Genomic DNA, 20698 nt, shown 5'->3' with positions numbered 1-20698 from the left:
GATCCCCGCTTTAAGCATGGAGCTTCCCTTCTCAGCTCGAAGATTACCAGAATCTCATCCTTAGCATTCCCATTACACACATATTCGGTGCATCTCGGACACAGAGAGCAATCACCATTGAGCCCCCATTTCGAGTCACCGATACCCCACTAGAACTGTGTGAACTGCTCTCTTTAAAGGCATCTCCAACTCCCCCTACTCCCCGCACTCTTGATAAAAACTTTCTCCATCTTCCCCTTATTCCTCTCCCCAGGGCTCCTCCTCGCCTTGGTTTATAATGGACCGCATTATCCGCCCTGTCGCCCGCCAATTATTGAGACCCCGACCGAGATATCCCTTTTCGATTCCCCCGACAGCTCGCGCACAGAGACTATACAGCATGAAACACAGCGCGCCGCAGGTAAGATCCGCAGGGGAGTCTGAACCTTTTTTGCTTATACTAATTCATTGCAGTTGAAAGATCAATCGCTATTCATTGAGAAGGCGTACATTAATGGCGAGTGGGTCGACGCGAAGTCCGGCGAGACTTTCGAAGTCCACGGTAAGTACCAAATTGAACATTCGAGTTCAGAGGCATCGCTAACTTTTTGTCTCATTCAGACCCGGCTACTGGTAAATTGATCGGAACATGTCCCGAGCTCGATACATCCGATGTTGAGAAGGCGATCCAAGCCGCCTCCGAAGCCTTCCCCAAATTCCGCACAACACTCGGCCGCGAGCGCGCACGCATGCTGCGCCGGTGGTACGATTTAATGGTGGAGAACGCGGACGATCTAGCCAAATTGATTACATGGGAGAACGGAAAGCCCCTCGCTGACGCGAAGGGCGAGGTCAACTATGCCGCCAGCTTCTTCGAGTGGTTCAGTGAGGAGGCACCCCGCACATACGGCGACACAATTCCAGCCTCCGTCCCCGGAAACCGGGTTATTACTGTTAAGCAGCCTGTCGGTGTGTGCGGTTTGATTACGCCATGGAACTTCCCCGCGGCAATGATTACCCGGAAGATCGGTCCTGCCCTGGCGGCAGGCTGCACAGTCGTGGCTAAGTCTCCCCAGGAGACGCCCTTCACAGCAAACGCAATCGCTGAGCTTGCGCACCGGGCTGGAATTCCCAAGGGTGTTGTCAACTTTGTGACCTCCTCGAAGAACACTCCTGCTGTGGGTGAGCTCATTACCACCCACCCCGAGGTGCGCAAGGTGTCTTTCACCGGCTCAACCAACGTCGGTCGCATACTTGGAAAACAGTCTGCCACGACAATCAAGAAGGTCTCCTGGGAGCTCGGCGGTAATGCGCCATTCATCGTTTTCGATGACGTCGAGGACATCGACGCTGCCGTGATGGGTGCCATTAACTCCAAGTTCCGCAGCTCTGGCCAGACCTGCGTGTGCGCCAACCGCATCTACATTCAGGAAGGCGTGTATGAGGAGTTTGCCAAGCGCTTTGTCGAGAAGGTCAAGGAATTCAAGCTCGGTGGTGGTTTCGAGGACGGCATCACCCACGGACCTGTCATCCACGAGCGCGCCGCCAACAAGGCCCACGAGCACGTGCAAGATGCTACTTCAAGGGGCGCTAAGATTGTCGTTGGTGGGCAGAAGGCTACCGCGCTCGGACCTAACTTCTACCACCCCACTGTTCTTACTGGCATGACCAAGGATATGCTTCTCGCTTCCGAGGAGACCTTCGGTCCCGTGGCTGGTCTTTTCCCCTTCAAGACAGAGAAGGAGGTTGTTGACCTGGCTAACCATGCTGAGGTCGGTCTGGCTGGTTACTTCTTCAGTGGTAACGTCCACCGCATCTTCCGTGTTGCTGAGGCCCTGGAGGTCGGCATGGTTGGTGTCAACACTGGTTTGATTAGTGATGTTGCCTCTCCGTAAGCTTTCATCTCCCCACATTCGTATATCAAACTCTAACCTTTCTATAGATTCGGTGGTGTCAAGCAGAGTGGCTTCGGCCGTGAGGGCAGCAAGTATGGTATTGACGAGTTCATGACCATCAAGAGTATAACTTTTGGTGGCATGACCAACGCTCTGCAGGAGTAAAAATTGAAAACGAATGATCTGATCGCAAACTATAACTATATATTATCTCTTTTTAGACGAAAATCCATCACGCATTTATAGAAACATTTTCCTCTTCTATGCCCTCCATGCCTACCGTTGAATATAATGCACTACTTAAATTATGTAGACTAGGTCGTATATACCCTTCAATATCGCCGTAATTTTCATAAGAAGCCAAACACTCTTCTATTTTTTTCTGTCTTTTCCTGTCCGTCGCATATCGATCACCTGACCGTGCACACAACGCTGGCGGCAGAAATATCCACTGCCTCACCGCCCTCTGTATCCCTTCTCCTACAACAGACTAATCGACATCTCGATCATCATAAAGAAAAACTTTATGTCCCGTGCCATTTTTTAATTCATACATAAGGCTATGGTCTGATCTGCTCTAATGCGTCCCTCACACCGTTTCCTCGCTGCGATCTCGCGCACCCAGCCCTCTAAGCTGAAGAAGCCTTCCATCAGTCTAGACCATGTAAGTAACTTATCAATCTTGATTCGAAGTATATGTACTAATTGAACCACACAGTTTATCCAAAGACAGCGAGTGTTGTCATTATGGCGGGAAATCGTGCGAGCATTAATAAGTACGCTCACCATACTAATCGCCGGGCCGTGTATGAGACTAACAGAAATGCTCAGAGGTCCCGCCCTCCTCAACACGGACAGAGCTGCACAGGTATGCACGCGATGAGTTTGAGCGCCATCGAAATGTATCGGATGTGGTAGGTTGATGTTCTCGGTTCTATAGGAAGGAGAACAACTTGACTGACTTTTTCTCTACAGCAACACATAAGATACTTGCTCTCGGTATGAAGTTTTTGGTCATGTTATAATAATTTGGATTGCTAATGAGCTTAAAGACAGGCAAATCAGAATTCGAGACGATGAGACGCTATATCGATGAACAGATCGCTGGTTGACCTGTGTCGATAGGCATGTAGGCATTTCATCTATGTATATATATATTTTTGTGTATTAAATCAATTCTTGTTTCGAGAGATACTTCATTCAATGCTGAGCGAGCTAAGATTGCATGCTGTTGAATACTCGTTAATATTAGAGTGGAGGGTCGATCACCATACTATTGGTTATACTACTCTAATCGGAGCATTAAATGTGTCTTCCTATTGGCGGGTATTTACTACAAATCTAATTAGAAATCTCACTACGAACACAACTAAGGACTATGTATTCTGATTGGGTGGAGGGTATGATCTTGCTGGTGCATATCGCTCAGATTGCCAGATTGGTAAGGCATTTCTCGGCAGAGGGAACTTCCCTGTTTGAGGTTCGTTCCATTAGGCCGGGAGGGCTGCCAAGTTTCTTGAGTAAAGTGGTGGACTGAGGGGATCCTAGTCTCTCCGCATCAAGATATACTCTGCAATAAAGAAGTCTATCTCTGGAAGCGCTCGTATTCGAGCAACATATTGGTAAATGCTGTGGGGCTTTATGAAGTACAAGACTTGAACTGTCTTCAATCGCATACAGGCATTGTGTTTCCCTACTAAGCTGTAACCATTATTATTCATAGCTAGATGATCTAGACCACATAGGCAATGTTGATCTTATGCAGATATATGATGTCAGAACTCATCCTTAATCTTAGTTCCATCTTGATTAACATCTACAACATGGATGAATTTATACGATATTTTGCCACCTCTTCCCCACACACTTCTAAGTGTATTTCAACTTCCAAGATAACTAGTGTCTCATAAATTACATGTGGACCTGAGGCATCCATAAACGATTGGATGGCGGAACCGGAAACGGCCAGGTTGCAACTGTTTCGAAGCTTGCTTTGCTTTTTGGTCCAGATCCTGTCCAGATCCTTGAAATAGTACGTCATTGATTTTGGTCCAGACCTTTTCCATATATCTGTGGGAGAGTCCGCACTACTGAAGCGTTGTTTCGTATAACTACCAAGTCGGATCTCTACATTATAGAGCTTTGAAATTCCTCTACTCATTGACGACAGAAAACCCCCAAAAAAAAGCCTTCGTTCTATTTCTATTCCAAATTACTCTATATTACTTCCCTATCCTTCACAATTGGTAGCGGGACTAAAAAAAAAAAAACTATGAAATCCGTATCACCCACCTCACCCTCTCAACCCGTCAGCCCCGGGCGGGCAAAGCACCTCGAACGAAACCGCGTCGCCGCCAACAAATGCCGCGAAAGAAAGAAGCGAGAACACAAGCAAATCGAGCGTCGCCTTACAGACGAAACCGAAAAGAAAGACATACTCTTAGCACAATTGAACTGTTTACGAGAAGAAGTCTGGGATTTGAAAAACCTCATCTTCCAACACGCCGAGTGCCAAGACCACCAAATCAACCACCAACTCGCCAGGATGACCCAGACCGTCCTGCAAGGTCCTCCCAATCAGGACCCCAATTCCAGCCTGCCCACGCGATCATCGCCCACATTTTCGACGGGGACGTGGTCCGATGAGTCGGTCGCAGATGATGCAAATGCCAACCCCATCGGACCGGGCGCTTACAACAACGATTGGACGGTTTTGCCTGCAATCGCAAACGATTTCACCCCTTACGAGCCGAATGGTAACGGATTTACCGATTCGTTGTTTGAAAACTTTATCAATGCCGACAATGGGTATACCTAAGGACTCACTTTTCATTTTTTGGAAGGTTGTTCTGTTTAGCGATGGGCGTTAACTTCAATGTTGTATATTAATCTCAGGACCACGAGCGCTGGAGCTCGGAGGAGCCTTTACCAAAACATATATTGGAAAATTTTCAGACGAATCAACGAATCAACGAATCTGCCTATGACATGGATACTATTTGCGTATCACATTCCGAAAAAAATTGGATCCTCGGAACGGACACTTTCATGACGCTGAGGCGTATGCCACATTGTGACAGTTCGTGCAGAAGCCTCACAAGACATGAAACCCTTGAATCTGGATCGAGCCACCATCATTCGACAGATAATTCGGATCGCACGGGGTAGACACGCATGAGGATCCACAAAAGGAAATGGAATGTGGAAGATTCTTCTGTGTGCTGGACATGCTGGACATGCTGTGCTGGAGATGTGGGGAGATCCACAAAGCCGCTGATGTCACTACCCGAGGGCTCTGACGGCATCGAACTGTTGGTGTATATAAGATTTTCTATTGATTCTTTTTTTTTTGCATCTTGCTATTCATATAATTCATATTATGACTTTGTTATATGTCCATCAAACTGATCCTTGTATTATAGCAACTCATTATTTACTTCCATATTATCTCCGATGATGCCCACGCACTTACTTACACCACCCTACGGGGAGCAAATGGCAGCCTTCTCCCAGAAATCAATAATGGGTACAATATTTGAGACAACCGAACGGTTAGAAAAACTAAAACCAGTACTACACTATATATTGTATGCTAAGACTATATGAAACCAGTTATACAGAATGGAAGCCTCTTGGGCTTGGAGTATCTGGGCTTGTCTGGTATTATTCTCCTACCTTGGAGCAGACTCATGATCAGTCAAAACTAACATTTACTTCCCTCATAGCTCTGCAAGGGATCAACTTTCTCATCGCACTGTTGCCGTGAAGAAACTTGCGGAACCTTTCAAGACACCGGCTATTGCAAGACACATGTTTCGAGAAATGAAATTACTGAGACAGTTGCGCCATGAAAACGTGAGGATTCAGAAAGCTAGTATAACACAACTGTCTAATCGTCCGCCAGATCATCAACCTGACCGACATATTCATTTCTCCCTCGGAAGACATGTACGGAGACTCCACTCTCTGTACATGGAAAGTACTAACAAGTCTAGATACCTCGTGACCGAGCTTATGGCAACGGATCTAAATGCAATTTTGAAGGCAAAAACAGTTGACGATCAATTCGCCCAATACTTCATGTATCAAATTATGGTTGGTGCCATCTATAACTCCCAATAACAGTTACCATATTCTGACCATCAACAACTCCAGCGTGGCCTAAAATATCTCCACTCAGCCGGGGTGATCCACCGAGATCTAAAGCCAAGCAACATTCTGGTCAATGAGAACTGCGACCTGAAAATATGCGACTTTGGTCTCGCCCGCATCCAAGAACCACATATGACCGGCTATGTGTCGACGAGGTACTACCGAGCCCCGGAGATCATGCTCACATGGCGAAAATACGACGAGAAAGTCGATATATGGAGTGCCGGGTGCATCTTTGCTGAATTACTTCTGGGCGAGCCTTTGTTCCCCGGAACAAATCATATCAACCAGTTTTGTGTTATCACCGATCTACTTGGGAACCCCCCTGAGGAAGTAGTCAACAATATCACAAGTGAAAATGTGAGTCGGATCATACTCCCTTGAAATCATATCAAATCTATTGAAGGACGTTTGCTGATTAAAGTATTGTTCCTGCAGACATTAAACTTTATCAATTCACTCCCAAGGCGAGACCGCAAGCCAATATCACAGCTCATCCCCAAGGCCAACGCAGATGGTACGTTCCAAGCTATTCCTTGAAAAATATCAAAACATTAACCAAAACAGCGGCGGCATTGATCGACAAAATGCTTGAATTCGACCCCAAAGTACGAATTTCTGCAACAGAAGCTCTTGAATCCCCATATCTCGCACCATACCATGATCCGAACGACGAACCAGTCGCAGCGGAAAAATTCGACTGGACTTTCCTCGAAGCAAACCTTCCAGCCGATATCTGGAAGACCATCATGTCAGTCCTGAATCCAGCAAATGTCGATCAACCTCCGGACATTCTGCTGACTATTTCTACTAGGTACAGCGAGGTACTGGCATTCCACGCCGAAATAGACCAATCCAGTCAGAGCGGACCGATGAAACCCATACGCCAGGTGGATGGAATGGACATCGGCTGAGCGGCAATCCACATACCTCTCGGGTAACTCGGTTTGTTTTATTTTCGTTGAAGCGTTTTATTGATTAGACATTTTAATACTGGAGTGATCAAAGATTTCAGTCCATTTGGTATTATTGCTTTTGAGAGTGCTATATATTGAGTCGCACCGTCGGGATGAAAACAGAAAAAGAGAGTAAGAACAGATTATCATATTAACATTAGGTCGATACACGACCAAGCCATTTCTGGCATTATCAAGAAATCCTGGCATATAAACAGGAGCGACATGTGTTCATCAAATCAACCAAGTGGGGTATCGCTTTCATTTAGGAAACTGAACCGTGTGCGTATCATAGCTTGCAAGTTGTGCAAGCATCATTGGTATATAACATATCATCAGGGTATGGAGGCACCCATCTAAACAGCAGCATCGGTGGTAGTGGCAGCGGTCGTATTGGGATTGGCATCAGCACCAGTCATCTCAGGGGAAGCATCGTTGCGGTGGTTCTTCGCGTTTTGGCGAGAGTTCTTCAGATCTAGGATGGCGAAGGTGTTTGTGATAACGAAAGTAGCCCTGTTCAGAACAATAGGTTAGATAATGCATGCATGTGTTAGTATTTAGGCGTCTGTTCCTACCATTGGATAGCACCGACGACAATCAAAGCCTGGAGTGCGTGGCAGCTGACGTAGTGACATGCGCCAGGCGAGGGGATCATGGCAGCCAAGGCGATCCAGCCGCTGAGCCAGAGACCGCCGGTGAGCAGCTCGATGAGAGGAATAGCGATCTCATGTGAGAAGCGAGGGAAACGTAGGGGTGCGAGGCCCAAGTAGGGGATTGCGATGGCTGTTGTCCAGCAGCCGTTGAAGAGCATGTAGTAGACGACATTTGAGTAAGACCATTCGTCATACAGAGAGGCGATTTCTAGACGGAGTCAGCATTGTTCTGATAAATGCCTTCTACAGTAAAACAAACCATATGCAGTAAGACCAATCGTGGCCAGTGACAGGATTGCCTGTATGATTCGCAATGGGTAGATCCAGGAAAGCATTATTTATGTGGAAATAGGCGTTTTTGAGTATCACGTATAAAGGTTGGTATAGTGGCTTTTTGACAGGGGTATGGAGGAAAAGATTGGAAAACGAGATCTACAGTCATAGAGGAATATCACAGGCCTTTATACTCTCGTGAGAGACGGTCCATAAGGCGCCTAGCTTGTTCTTCACACGTCATGGTATTGCGACTCGGAAAACAATGTGCATTAGGGAAGATTAGCAAGAGTTAGGCTGGGTGAGGGGTGGAGTCTCGGAGCAGGGACTGAAAAGTTTGACGCAGGATCATTCTGATAGACCCTGGGGATTTCCAAATTAGGGCTTGGTGTCGAGTAGCTCAATTTCCCCGCCTTTGGATTATCTCCTTCCTTCATATGCCTGACTATATCAGTCTCCAAAGATGAAAGGTGCATTCATCTTATACACTCCTGTACTCTTAAGAATTCAACAACATCATTTCAAAACCACACCCAGTGCACTTGACAGCCACTCCCGTTCCGAATATGCCCTGACCATCATATGTTAGCTTGCCGCACGGCACTAGCCTTGTCGATCTCACATGAAAGCCTCGGCCAAGCAAATAACTTCGGCCATGCTGACCCAAAATCAACGTGCTGCTTTTTCGGAAATATTTCCTGGCTTCTGCCAAGAAGGTGGTTTACCTTGTTGTGCTAGTGCCGTGCTTGTTTGGCGCGGATCAATTGGGACATGACGACCTCGGCATGACGATCGTCGGAATCCCCGTATACAATACGATCAGATACGACAAGCAGATGAGCTAATCGTACTTCTGTTACTCATGCTTACACATTCTAGAACAGCATAATTCATCAGTTGAAAATCGACATATGATTGGAGAAATTGATGTATATGTACAGTAAAGAAAAAATGAACATCTCCTATCTTACAGAGCGCATTCCATTAGTCCCGTGAAATAAGAGCCCTCACAGCATCCATAATCCCAATAGACTTCTCATCGGCAGGCTCAATCGATGACCGCGCCGCCTCAGGCTCATTCCGCGGCGCCGGTTTCTTCCCGACCTCCTTAGCCGCAGCCTCGATAGCAGCATGACGCTCCCTCCACTCGCGGTCCTCCTTATCACGGATCTCCAACTCGCGCAACCACGCGTCACGCTTTTCTTGCTTCTTCCGAACTTCCACAGCCTGGTCAAATTCCCGGCGCTGCTGTCGCTCCGTCTTGAAGTACATCCCGCCGGCGACTAGGGCAACTAGTGTGAAGGCTTGTGCGTAGATACGGGCTCGGAACATTCGGTTCATTTCAACTGAGTCGCCGGACTTCATTGACCGATAGGCGCGGTAGAGGGCATAGCATGTTGCGGCGCATCCTGCGGTAGTATGTATTAGTTTTTGTATGCTGGGAAGGAAATCCCGTAGGATAACGCGAGGGCTTGAGCTAGAAAAATTTCGTACCGAGTGGAACCAGAGGTTCTTCCTTAAGACGTCGTGTGAATTTTTGAGTACCGGTCTCTTCTGTAAATTGACTATCGGAGGCCGAGCGTTAGCAGATGAGCCTTCCCTTTGCTTTCTCTGCTGCATTGCCGGATGGCACTTGCGGAATGCGCGGACATAGTGTGATACATACGGGTTTCCCTCGTCAAAAGACGAAGGCACGGGATCCCGGTTCATTGTGAAGTTGATTGTGATCGGGTACGTTGTGGTCGTGCGGAGACTAGTTGCGTCCACGGGATGCGGAGTTTTCGAGTCGGGGATCGGTCGACGCTTATAAATGGGGTCTTTAGTGGCAAAGATCAAATCGTGCGAGGAATTGCCAGTTTGGGTGTCGTAATAGACTGTTCAAGATGCTAGGGCACACAGGGTCGAGCTGTGGTATGACGCCAAGTTTTCAAACATATCGGGTTATGTAAACCCGCCCTGCCATTGAGACTACATCATCTACTAACTACTGCCTTTACAAGGCTACAAAGACATTGGGCTTTCTATTTTGCTTAAATGCTTCGGTTCATCTCTTATTATATCATTGGCTTACAATCAAATCAATTAAAGACACAAATAAATTATTTCTCCTATTATTAGCCCCTCATTGTTGACCGCTATCTAGTTACTACACCCTACCTGTACCTATACCTCCACGTCTGGTACCCAACACACAACGTTCACTTCTTCTATTCAGTCTAATAGATACAAAAATTCGGATTTGTCTGAAAAATCTCCATTCCATTTGATCTCATATACTTTATTTCATCCCCTCAACCCTCCTAAATCGAGCTTTATTTAGGGCTAGCACTCACGGTTGATGACATAAGGTTCTCCGATCACCGGTCCCGCCTCTGCAAGAAAAAAGAGTCAGACTTTAGAATTTGCCGACTTGTCAGATTCTCTCTAATTGGCATTGGGATTGATTGTCTCCATCATTTGGTAGAAATCAACCCGAACTTATCATGTCTGACGAGACCACCAGCGGCGTTGCGACGCCCGTCACTCCCAAGATGAGTGGGCTTGCGTTGACTGAGTATACCGCCGCTCCGACGCCGCCCTCTGAACGGGAGCAAAGGACCCCCGGCTTGCCTCCTAATTGGGGCATCCCTGAAGCTTTTCTGCTTCCTAACGGCTACCCAGATGTAATTCAAGCTCTGAAATTCCCACTGAATCTTCCAAACCTAACATTGCCCCGCAATTCTAGTATCTCCGATTGATTTTGACGTCACGAGTTTACGATGTGATTGAAGAAAGCCCTCTTACCCATGCTGTCAACCTCAGTGCTCGGCTGAAAAGCCGGGTGCTTCTCAAGCGTGAGGATCTGCTTCCGGTGTTCAGCTTCAAGCTCCGTGGCGCATACAACAAGATGGCTCATTTGAACAATGAGCAGCGCTGGAAAGGCGTTATTGCTTGCTCTGCTGGTGAGTCAATACCCGGTAGATAAGAGAAACCGGAAGTGCTTTTTACTCACTCAATATAGGAAACCACGCTCAAGGTGTGGCCTTTTCTGCCCGCAAGCTGAGAATCCCCGCTACCATCGTCATGCCATCCGGCACCCCCGCCATTAAACACCTGAATGTTGCTCGCTTGGGAGGAAGCGTGGTGCTTCACGGAATGGACTTTGATGCTGCCAAGGACGAGGCTCACCGATTGGAGAAGCTGCACAGTCTGACAAACATCCCACCTTTCGATGACCCTTATGTCATTGCTGGCCAAGGTACCATCGGCATGGAGCTTCTGCGCCAGGCAAACTTGGACAAGCTCGAGGCAGTCTTTTGTGCTGTTGGTGGAGGTGGTCTGATTGCCGGCATTGGAGTTTACCTCAAGCGCATCGCACCCCAGGTGAAGGTCATCGGTGTCGAGGCTTACGATGCCAACGCTATGGCTCAGTCCCTCGATACGGGTGACCGAGTCTTCCTCAAGGAGGTTGGCCTCTTTGCGGACGGTGCAGCAGTCAAGTCTGTTGGCGAGGAAACTTGGCGTCTTAGCCGCGAAGTCATCGACGAAGTCATCCAGGTCTCCACCGACGAGACATGCGCGGCCATCAAGGACGCCTTCGAGGATACCCGGTCCATCGTCGAGCCCGCCGGCGCTCTCGCTCTTGCCGGTCTCAAAAAGTACATCGCCAAGAACCCCAGCCCTGACCCCAACCGCGAACTCATTGCCATTGCTTCCGGTGCCAACATGGACTTCGACCGTCTGCGATTTGTTGCTGAGCGCGCTGCTCTTGGTGAGAAGAAGGAGGCACTCCTTAGCGTGAAGATTCCTGAGAAGCCTGGCGCATTCGCCAAGCTTGTTGAGGTTGTCCTGCCCCACGCCGTTACTGCGTTCAACTACCGCTACGCCCGCGAAGACTCGGCTGATGTGCTGATGGGTATCTCGCTATCTGCCTCTACTGGCCGCGAAGACCTAGCCAAGATCATGGGAGAGCTGGAGAAGGGTGGCATGAGCTGCCGAGACTTGAGTGATGATGAACTTGCCAAGCGTCATGTGCGCTTCCTTGTCGGTGGCCGCTGCGAGGTCGCCGATGAGCGCATCTTCATGTTCGAGTTCCCCGAGCGCCCAGGTGCTCTCGCCAAGTTCCTCACCACTCTCCGTCCTGAACAGAATATCTCTCTGTTCCACTACCGCAACTATGGTGGTGATGTAGGCAAGGTTCTGGCTGGAATCCAGTGCCCCTCGCCCGAGAAGGAGGACTTGGAGGCATTCCTTCGGGATCTGGGCTATCCGTTCAGCGAGCACACTGACTCTCCCACTTACAAAACCTTCTTGCGTTCCGAATAAGGATTTTATTTTATAATCGCAATAGAAGAAAAGGTGGGTAAGGAGAAGATGCATTGTTCATAGCTTGTTATGGTTTAAGCGGTTTAGGGTCCAGGCCTGTTTGTCTCTTTCGGCGTTTGTTTCCTTTCGATAGGCCCTCTGTATCATAGGTCATATAGTCCACTTTTAGGGTTTTTTACTACATACTTACATAGGTACAAATATCCTCAAATTCGGCATTGATGCACATCACTACTGTCTTGTAGATCAGCTCTCCATTTCAGCGCTGTAGATATATTCCGGCTAGCATCCCTGAGTAGCTCTATTAAAGAACCCCAACCGTTCTCTCCATTCGTTAGTAATTTCACACTTTTGCAATGTCCTTCTGTGTTCGTTGCAGTCCTTATATTTATAGTGCAAACCCGACCAATCACAGTGGCCAATCCCCTCGGCCGACCGGCGATACAGAAGCTCCGGCCAACATTTGCGATCGCAGCACGAGAGAACCTTTGGAGCCAAACATCAACCTCTCACCGCACCCCGATACCTCTTGTTCTTCATAAGGTGATACTCGAGGCGCAGCCTCCAATTGATCACCTTCCGTGGAGATAGACCAAAATCGAAACCCGCCGCCATGTTCTCCCTCCGCTCCGTCTTCGGTGCCTCCTCCGGGGCCCTCCGCCAATTCCTCCCCTCTGTGACCACCCGGACCGCCTCAGTACGGCCTTTCTCGCACATGATTCGCAACAGCCTGACGAGGCTCCGTGGACAAGTAAAGTCTGGCAATGCTGTTGCCGTGGCGAATGGGTCTGCTAGACAGGTGGAGCAGGTTCGGGGAATGAAGACTCGGTCTTCTGTTAAGAGACTGTGTGATGGCTGCAAGGTATGATTTTAGACGTTGAGGACGTTGCAGGAGTTCGGAATTATGCTTTGACTGGTGCTGACTGCTGGACAGCCCGTTCACCGTAAAGGTCGCGTCTACATCATCTGGTGAGTTGTGATTACCCTGTGCCATTGAACGCTATACTTGAAGTTGTTCGATTTTAATATGTTCTTTTCTTGTTATTTTAGCTCGAAGAACCCCAAGCACAAGCAACGGCAGGGGAAATAGAGTCGTCGCTTTCCGTCATTTCCGCCGATAGCGTGCATCGCTTTGTCCTTCCGCGGCAGCCTTTACTCGGACAATCTGAGACATTAGCAATATTTCCGGGCATACAAAATGCCCTCGATAACCAGGTCGTTTCCAAATCCCTTGGATATACGGCTTGTCGTTGCGGAACTCGGATCGGTGGCACACTTTTGCATTCTTGTTTCAAAACCAGACAGTGGTTGGATACCACGGCGCTTGTGTATTTTTCTTGTATATTAGTGTGGCAATCAAGTTTATTGGGTCTTCATGTTTCAATTCAACTCATATCATGATCTCCAATCTTGCTTTTCTTGGGCGGCCAATATCTATAGATATATGTGCATTTTACTCCAATCAACGGCTTGTCATCATACCCAAGCCTTCAAACAACCAACTTTCATCGGTCTCAAAGTTGATATCTCATTTTATTGGTATACATCCATCGAATTGTAATCTCCCGGCTCTGATGGGCCGATGTAAACAATCACGTGATGCGTTCCTGGCTTCCCCGAACTTTTTTTTCGGGGAGCCAACTAAACATTCAATTCGCGTTGATCATATCAATTTTGGTGTGGTTGGATCATCACGATGCGGTCTCCTTCTCTTGCACGGTTACAATCCCGCGCGGTGTCTGGTTTGACCAGATCAGCTCGTTTCCAACCCCAGACTCTTCTGCGCCAACGATGCGCTTCTACAGCCGCGTTCCGGTCCGCCGCTGTTGCGCCGGCTTATCAGTCGAAGCTGGGACAATGGGACCAGCGCCGAAATGCCTCTGCTGTTGCTTCTGCAGTGTAAGTATACTGGTCTGGCTGATCTTTTTCTTTTACTCTTTTTAATGCTGTTACTAGTCTGGAGGCTGCTAAGGCCGACCCGGAGTCTCTATCTCAAGCCGCCATTATCGACAGTCTGGATCCGGTCGAGGCCGCTCGCCTTAGCATGTGCCGTAACATCGGTATTGCGGTATATAATATCCTAATTGTTCTATATGCTTGTTCTTGTCTAATGAAGTCTCCCTGCACAGGCCCACATCGACAGCGGTAAAACCACCTGTACCGAGCGAGTTCTTTTCTACACTGGTCGTATCAAGGCCATCCACGAGGTCCGCGGGCGTGACAGCGTCGGTGCCAAGATGGACTCCATGGACTTGGAACGTGAGAAGGGTATTACCATCCAGTCCGCAGCCACTTTCTGTGACTGGGTTAAGAAGGACAAGGAGGGCGTTGAGCAGAAGTACCACCTCAACTTGATTGATACCCCCGGTCACATTGATTTCACTATTGAGGTCGAGAGAGCGCTGCGCGTTCTGGACGGCGCTGTCATGATTCTGTGTGCTGTCTCCGGTGTCCAGTCCCAAACTATTACCGTCGATCGCCAAATGCGCCGCTACAACGTCCCTCGTATCTCGTTCGTGAACAAGATGGATCGTATGGGTGCTAACCCCTTTAAGGCGGTTGACCAGATCAACACCAAGCTTAAGATCCCTGCGGCTGCTGTTCAGGTCCCTATCGGTGCCGAGGACGAGTTCGAGGGTGTTGTTGATCTGATCCGCATGAAGGCTCTATACAACGTTGGCGAGAGTGGTGAGGAGATCGTGGAGAAGGATGAAATCCCCGAGAAGGTCAAGGCCATTGCCGAGGAGCGCCGTACCATGCTCATTGAGACTCTTGCCGATGTCGACGATGAGATCGCGGAGATGTTCTTGGACGAGATCATCCCCAGCGAGGATCAGATCCGAGCGGCCATCCGCCGTGCTACTATTGGCTTGAAGTTCACCCCTGTCTTCATGGGATCTGCTTTGGCCAACAAGTCAGTTCAGCCCATGCTGGACGGTGTTATTGACTTCCTCCCCAACCCTGCTGAGGTTGAGAACCTCGCCCTTGACCAGAAGCGCGACGAGGCTTCTGTCAAGCTTGTCCCCTATAACTCCCTTCCTTTTGTTGGTCTGGCCTTCAAGTTGGAAGAGAGCAACTTCGGTCAATTGACCTACATCCGTGTCTACCAGGGTACTCTCCGCAAGGGTGCTAACGTCTTCAACGCTCGCAACAGCAAGAAGGTCAAGGTTCCCCGTATTGTCCGTATGCACTCCAACGACATGGAGGAAGTCAGTGAGATTGGCGCTGGTGAGATCTGTGCCGTGTTCGGTATTGAGTGTGCATCCGGTGACACCTTCACCGATGGAACTCTCGGCTACAGCATGTCCTCCATGTTCGTCCCCGAGCCCGTCATTTCGCTCTCTATCAAGCCCAAGCAGAGCAAGGATGGTGCCAACTTCTCCAAGGCCATGGCCCGCTTCCAGAGAGAGGACCCGACCTTCCGCGTGAGCTACGATAGCGAGAGCGACCAGACCATTATTTCCGGAATGGGTGAACTCCACCTTGACATCTACGTGGAGCGTATGCGTCGTGAGTACCGTGTCGATTGCGAGACTGGCCAGCCCCAGGTCGCCTACCGTGAGACCATCGGCAACCGTGTTGAGTTCGATCACCTGCTCAAGAAGCAGTCCGGTGGACCTGGTGAATTCGCCCGTGTTATGGGATTCATGGAGCCCACTGGTGTCCTCGAGGAGAACAAGTTCGAGCAGCAGGTTATTGGAGGCAGCATTTCGGAGAAGTTCCTGTACGCTTGCGAGAAGGGTTTCAACCTCTCTTGTGACAAGGGTCCTCTGATCGGCCACAAGGTTCTCGGTACTCGCATGGTCATCAACGATGGTGCCACCCACATGACTGATTCTTCCGAAATGTCCTTCAAGAACGCCACCCAGCAGGCGTTCCGCAAGGCTTTCGCCGAAAGTCAGCCTTCTGTTCTTGAGCCTCTTATGAAGACGGTTGTCACCGCTCCCACTGAGTTCCAGGGTGATGTCATCGGTCTGCTGAACAAGCGCGGTGCTACCATCAACGACACCGAGACCGGTGTTGACGAGTTCACTGTCTACGCTGACTGCAGTCTGAACGGCATGTTCGGCTTCAGCAGTAACCTGCGTGCCGCTACTCAGGGCAAGGGTGAATACACTATGGAATTCAGCCACTACGAGAAGGCTCCTCCTCACATGCAGTATGTTTCAACCAGAATTACTTCCTTAAATACATTACCCGTTACTAACCATCTTCTCTTACAGGAAGGAACTCATTGCCAAGTACCTGAAGGCCCAGGCCGACAGACACAAGAAATAAACGATAAAATATGTAATAACCCCCTCTCCCTCCGACTACTCTGGCAATCTAAGCCAGGCAGTGCCTGGCATTGGCTCTTGCTGGAGCTAAGAAGCAGCATATTTTGCTTTCAATCCCTGCTGCTTCTTCCATCACCAACAACTCCCCCTGTACTATTTACGCATGGCACTATATCACATTGTGACTTTCTGGGACCTGTATTTCAAGATCAAGATACTACTTTCTACTCTCCTGTCTGAACAAATAGATTATTGTTTTATTATATTTATCTTTCTTTAGATTGTTCTTTCAAGCGTTGTACATTCAAAGAATCCGATTCATGAGACAAGAATATGTTCAAAAAGATGTCCAGCGTTAGTATTGCAAATTGATTTTCTTAGACAAAAAAAACCAAAGACATATTTCTAGCATAACTCCTAATCTATCGACTCAACCTATCCAGAAATTCAACCACTACCCTCTCCAGCCTTGCGCAAGTCTTCAACCGCAGGTTTTTTTCTAAGCTGAGGCGGAGGTGGGGGAGCGGTATAATGCGAAGGAGTGCGAATATGAGCATGAATAATGTCCTCTGGACGAGAAAGCTGCGGTTGGTTCCCGCTAGCAGAGAGCTCCGGGCGAGCTGGCGCGGACGAACGCAGATCATCCTTAATATCCCCCTGTTGAATGTCAGCATGTCTATCTGGCATACGGTCTGCCCATCTGACTTTAAGCTTCTTCCCTGATTTGAAAGTCGACACACGCACAGATGAGGGACTTGGGCTTGAGATACGTGAAAGAGGTGGGAGGGGGAGAAGGGGCTTAAATGCGGGAAGAGGCTTGTCAGTGGGCAGGGCTGGGAGAGGCTTCCTCGTGATGGGGGGAGGGAGGGGCTTATCCTGTGATGTGTTAGTCTGCTTCGATGTATCACCAATCCGATCGGTCCTAGACTCAGGCAGAGGAAGGTCCTCGGAGGAATCATCCTTGTGCAGATTGAATCTCCGGAACGCCTGGATGATGGGAATATCTTCCTCACGCACACCGGTGAACAATGGGGGCAGATCTTCCCCTGAATGCTGGTCGTCGTCGCCTAGCTTGTCCATGAGGTCTTCAATCTCTGGGTCGCTGAGTGCACCCATGAAGAGGGGCCATCGTGGGTCAGCAGGTGGTGGTGTAGGGATACGAGGTGGAAGCTCTTTCCTGGCAATGGCGAAGCTTCCGGCAACGCTCTTGCGGTGAATAGCTGGTTGTTTTGGGCGAGCGTCTTCGTCATAGACGGTTACGTTATCCCAGATCGGGGTGCCTGCTTCGTCTCGGATTTGGTAGAATGCCAACAGACGACGAGCGATGTGCAGCTGGGTCTGTCTATCCTGAACCATCATGGTCAGCCGGTAATCCAGGTGAAAGTCTTGTTCGTACAAGATAGTCACGAGGAATGCACCAATCGCGTCGCCTGGGACCTTGTCCTGAATCCATGTCCTCAGACATCTTCTCAAGTAATGGATGGCCTTGAGGTCCCAGGAAACGAGAAGGCGACGTTCTTGAACGGCAAGCATGGTATTGGCCGGTCTGTCCTCCAGGAATGACTGGAAGAGGGATTGTAGTTGCCACCGGCTGGTGCTAGCCTCCTTGTAGGAGCGGCTTGAGGGGGTTGCTGGGCTAGAGGAGTTAGTGGGAAACCTGTTACCTGTTGAAGACATGTTGGCGTATAAGATGAGTGATATATTGTGAATATAAATATACCTGATGGAGGATTGCTTTGTTTCTGGAAAGAAGTGTGATAGTTGTCGAAATGTGTGTAAGATGATTGAATCCAACGGATATCTCCAGGTATTTATACTTATTAGTTCTGCTTATATAGTGAAGGTTCCCATTGTTAATCATAGACAAGAGGAAGAGGAGGAAACAAAGAGTCATAGTTTACACCCTTTTAAGTCTTTTGGTCAAAGATGATATTATTCTGAGTAGTATTAAACAAAGAATACTAAAGAGCTTTGTTCTAAAAGTTTCGAGTCTTTTATCATTCGGATCCCGGAGCGCTATAGCTATTTTTGACGGTCAAGTACAGTCAATTTAATGTGACACATGCTCTTGCCTATCTTATTGCCTTCCTGAGGTTGTGTGGAGTGATTTACTCACATAGAGAACTGCGAGACATCCTTCGAGATGTGCATTCTATACACTCCTCGTCATGATAGAAAACTTTTAGACATTTAATGTTGTGTGACTTATAAAGTGTGACGGGTTGTCTCCCTTGCAGGTCCCCACTATATCCGTCGCATTATAGACGACCGAGCCACGTGGTGCTGCATCTCTTTAAAATCAATTCAACAAGGGAGGAAGGAATATGTTGCTGATGAATACCTGGTGGTAGCCTGTAAAAGTAATCATAACGACCATTATATTATTATATACCAAAAGAAAACATTCTTAATCCGATCCAAATGTATACTTGAACATATCGTTACTGTCCAGCAACACAAAAGATTCATACCGGAGTCCCCTATCGACCGGCGCCCGTTCAATGTCGCGTGTGACATTCGCCGAGACTTCAGCCATCCCTCCCACAGAGCTCTCCAGTAGCATGCCTCAGCAGCTGGGGTTAGGTATCGTTCTCGGAAGGTTTTGATACTGTTGTTGGCTATATACTCTGCCTTGGCCGGGTTCTTCAAGAGTTCATCCATACGTTTCGGGAGATCGGAGAAGTCTCTCTCAACTTCAACGTAGTTCTGTTCTGGGCCGGACGATACGAGGAGATAGTGGTGATGTTGAATATACTGCAGCTTATGCGCCACGACAACAGACCGACAGGCTTGTCGGTATTTAAGGGATGCCGAGTATGCGCGACCTGGATATCGACGATATCTGTCAGCCTTGTACAGCAAAGTTAGGTCGTGAAAGAAACGTACCCTCGACATGTCCGATGAACATGTACCGACAGTGATCCTCCATCGACAAGAAGTTGGCCTGCTTGCTCCAATCCAACTCCTTCACATAACTCCAAGATTTACCCCGTGCAATGTCCAAGAGTGCCCGACGCAGCTTTGGCGCAAAGCTCAGCTTACCCCGCCAGACAAGCTTCCGTTCTTTATCTGCAAATTTCAGATTGGATTCAGCGGCCATGATGCTCTGCACGACTTGTCCATATGGGCCGATGTTACTCTTGTCCCAGGACCAGTACCCAAAATCAGGCATCAGAATGACTGACTCCTCGGATGCTTTCCTCGATAACACCCAGACCGGGTGGCCGGCCGCGTCAACATCATCCACACGATCTTCGATCGAGAAGATAAACTCGATCGTGGGGTGCAAGGTACGATTTGAGGACGCCGATAGAGCCCGATGGATAGATCCTAGAGTACCAAGGATCTTCCGTCGATGGTCATCCCCTTTCGCTCTTGTCGCCACGACGTACAAGTCTCCGTTGGAGATGATAGCGCGGGCCATGCCATCTTCAAATGGGACTGTGCTCAGATCGTCTCTTGATATGCGCCCTTGCGACTTCCAATACTTGACTCCTCGCTGGATGTCCTGGAAGAGACCAGGGAATGCTGCCTGGCACTGACTTTCGGTCAGGCCTAGGTTCTGGTCGTCTCGTCCGTACTGGAAACTCCAAGTTGCAAGGTGTTTTGGTTCCAATGACGAGGGCGAGGCGACACAGGTGAGGCAGTCGGCACATTGGAATGAAGTAGATGACTGGCAGGTACAGTGGCCTGCTGGGATAAGTTGTGTGAGGAGCCGGGGGACATTATCACGGTCTGAGTTCATCCCAAACCATATCAAGTAGGTGAAAACACCGCAAGTGCTAGCAACTGCGAATATCATCCGCCGAAGGGAACACCACCTGTTCCATGATTGATGCATGGCGAGAATGCTGAAAATGGCGAGAATCACAAGTGGGATACCTGGGGGAAGATCAGAAGAACACCGAACATCCCCCAGGCAGAAGACTGAGCCAGCGGATCATAGATTATATCAGCCTAGGGAGTACGAAGCACATGGGGATGGACTAGGGACAGAGGGCCTTCGCCCAAACAGGTAAGGATACCAGGTATGATCCCTGAACGGGTGACCCACAGGATCGCCGTCTCCCTCCGTCCCAACCAACCAGATAAGAACTTAAACACAAGCTAGTTCCTGAGCTGAGAACCACTACAGCCACTAGCTAAGAGCGCCTAAGTTTCCCGGGGTTGTCGTGGTAAGGTAATCCTAGAAACTTCTTCCTACTCCA

At 48.8% G+C, this 20698-nt stretch overlaps 10 protein-coding genes across 10 annotated transcripts; 7 read left to right on the top strand and 3 right to left on the bottom strand.

The window, feature by feature from the left end:
- Positions 1-379: 379 nt before the first annotated feature.
- Positions 380-2039, top strand: PEX2_108810 (NAD-dependent succinate-semialdehyde dehydrogenase; the record flags this gene model as incomplete). Its single annotated transcript, XM_016748149.1, has 4 exons — positions 380-400; positions 454-541; positions 601-1870; positions 1922-2039. 4 exons carry the CDS (start codon positions 380-382, stop codon positions 2037-2039), a joined length of 1497 nt encoding a protein of 498 aa, XP_016594991.1.
- Positions 2040-2454: 415 nt separating this feature from the next.
- PEX2_108800 (LYR motif-containing protein 2) lies at positions 2455-2986 on the top strand (the record flags this gene model as incomplete). Its single annotated transcript, XM_016748148.1, has 5 exons — positions 2455-2538; positions 2593-2650; positions 2706-2788; positions 2850-2873; positions 2927-2986. 5 exons carry the CDS (start codon positions 2455-2457, stop codon positions 2984-2986), a joined length of 309 nt encoding a protein of 102 aa, XP_016594990.1.
- Positions 2987-4146: 1160 nt separating this feature from the next.
- Positions 4147-4692, top strand: PEX2_108790 (bZIP transcription factor; the record flags this gene model as incomplete). Its single annotated transcript, XM_016748147.1, has 1 exon — positions 4147-4692. The coding sequence occupies one exon, from the start codon at positions 4147-4149 to the stop codon at positions 4690-4692; it is 546 nt and encodes a 181-aa protein (XP_016594989.1).
- Positions 4693-5369: 677 nt separating this feature from the next.
- Positions 5370-6940, top strand: PEX2_108780 (uncharacterized protein; the record flags this gene model as incomplete). The annotated part of the gene is made up of 9 exons (XM_016748146.1): positions 5370-5425; positions 5487-5534; positions 5600-5729; positions 5779-5822; positions 5870-5969; positions 6030-6386; positions 6465-6543; positions 6594-6777; positions 6841-6940. 9 exons carry the CDS (start codon positions 5370-5372, stop codon positions 6938-6940), a joined length of 1098 nt encoding a protein of 365 aa, XP_016594988.1.
- Positions 6941-7338: 398 nt separating this feature from the next.
- PEX2_108770 (MARVEL domain-containing protein) lies at positions 7339-7970 on the bottom strand (the record flags this gene model as incomplete). The annotated part of the gene is made up of 3 exons (XM_016748145.1): positions 7339-7495; positions 7558-7843; positions 7895-7970. The coding sequence occupies 3 exons, from the start codon at positions 7968-7970 to the stop codon at positions 7339-7341; spliced, it is 519 nt and encodes a 172-aa protein (XP_016594987.1).
- Positions 7971-8892: 922 nt separating this feature from the next.
- Positions 8893-9618, bottom strand: rcf1 (respiratory supercomplex assembly factor RCF1; the record flags this gene model as incomplete). The annotated part of the gene is made up of 3 exons (XM_016748144.1): positions 8893-9317; positions 9403-9473; positions 9575-9618. The coding sequence occupies 3 exons, from the start codon at positions 9616-9618 to the stop codon at positions 8893-8895; spliced, it is 540 nt and encodes a 179-aa protein (XP_016594986.1).
- A 773-nt stretch (positions 9619-10391) lies between these two features.
- PEX2_108750 (threonine dehydratase, biosynthetic) lies at positions 10392-12213 on the top strand (the record flags this gene model as incomplete). The annotated part of the gene is made up of 3 exons (XM_016748143.1): positions 10392-10571; positions 10634-10850; positions 10910-12213. 3 exons carry the CDS (start codon positions 10392-10394, stop codon positions 12211-12213), a joined length of 1701 nt encoding a protein of 566 aa, XP_016594985.1.
- A 613-nt stretch (positions 12214-12826) lies between these two features.
- Positions 12827-13186, top strand: PEX2_108740 (50S ribosomal protein L36; the record flags this gene model as incomplete). The annotated part of the gene is made up of 2 exons (XM_016748142.1): positions 12827-13075; positions 13148-13186. 2 exons carry the CDS (start codon positions 12827-12829, stop codon positions 13184-13186), a joined length of 288 nt encoding a protein of 95 aa, XP_016594984.1.
- Positions 13187-13909: 723 nt separating this feature from the next.
- On the top strand, positions 13910-16491 carry PEX2_108730 (elongation factor G; the record flags this gene model as incomplete). Its single annotated transcript, XM_016748141.1, has 4 exons — positions 13910-14112; positions 14170-14281; positions 14343-16372; positions 16437-16491. 4 exons carry the CDS (start codon positions 13910-13912, stop codon positions 16489-16491), a joined length of 2400 nt encoding a protein of 799 aa, XP_016594983.1.
- Positions 16492-16937: 446 nt separating this feature from the next.
- On the bottom strand, positions 16938-20331 carry PEX2_108720 (Lipopolysaccharide-modifying protein; the record flags this gene model as incomplete). Its single annotated transcript, XM_016748140.1, has 4 exons — positions 16938-18126; positions 18211-18232; positions 18962-19315; positions 19377-20331. The coding sequence occupies 4 exons, from the start codon at positions 20329-20331 to the stop codon at positions 16938-16940; spliced, it is 2520 nt and encodes an 839-aa protein (XP_016594982.1).
- Between the last annotated feature and the right edge of the window lie 367 nt (positions 20332-20698).

The sequence above is a fragment of the Penicillium expansum genome, assembly GCF_000769745.1.
Source record: "Penicillium expansum strain MD-8 chromosome Unknown contig371, whole genome shotgun sequence".
In the NCBI taxonomy this organism is placed as follows: Eukaryota; Fungi; Ascomycota; class Eurotiomycetes; order Eurotiales; family Aspergillaceae; genus Penicillium; species Penicillium expansum.
The sequence above is the reverse complement of the archived record's forward strand: the minus strand, read 5'-3'. Positions and strand labels throughout refer to the sequence as shown.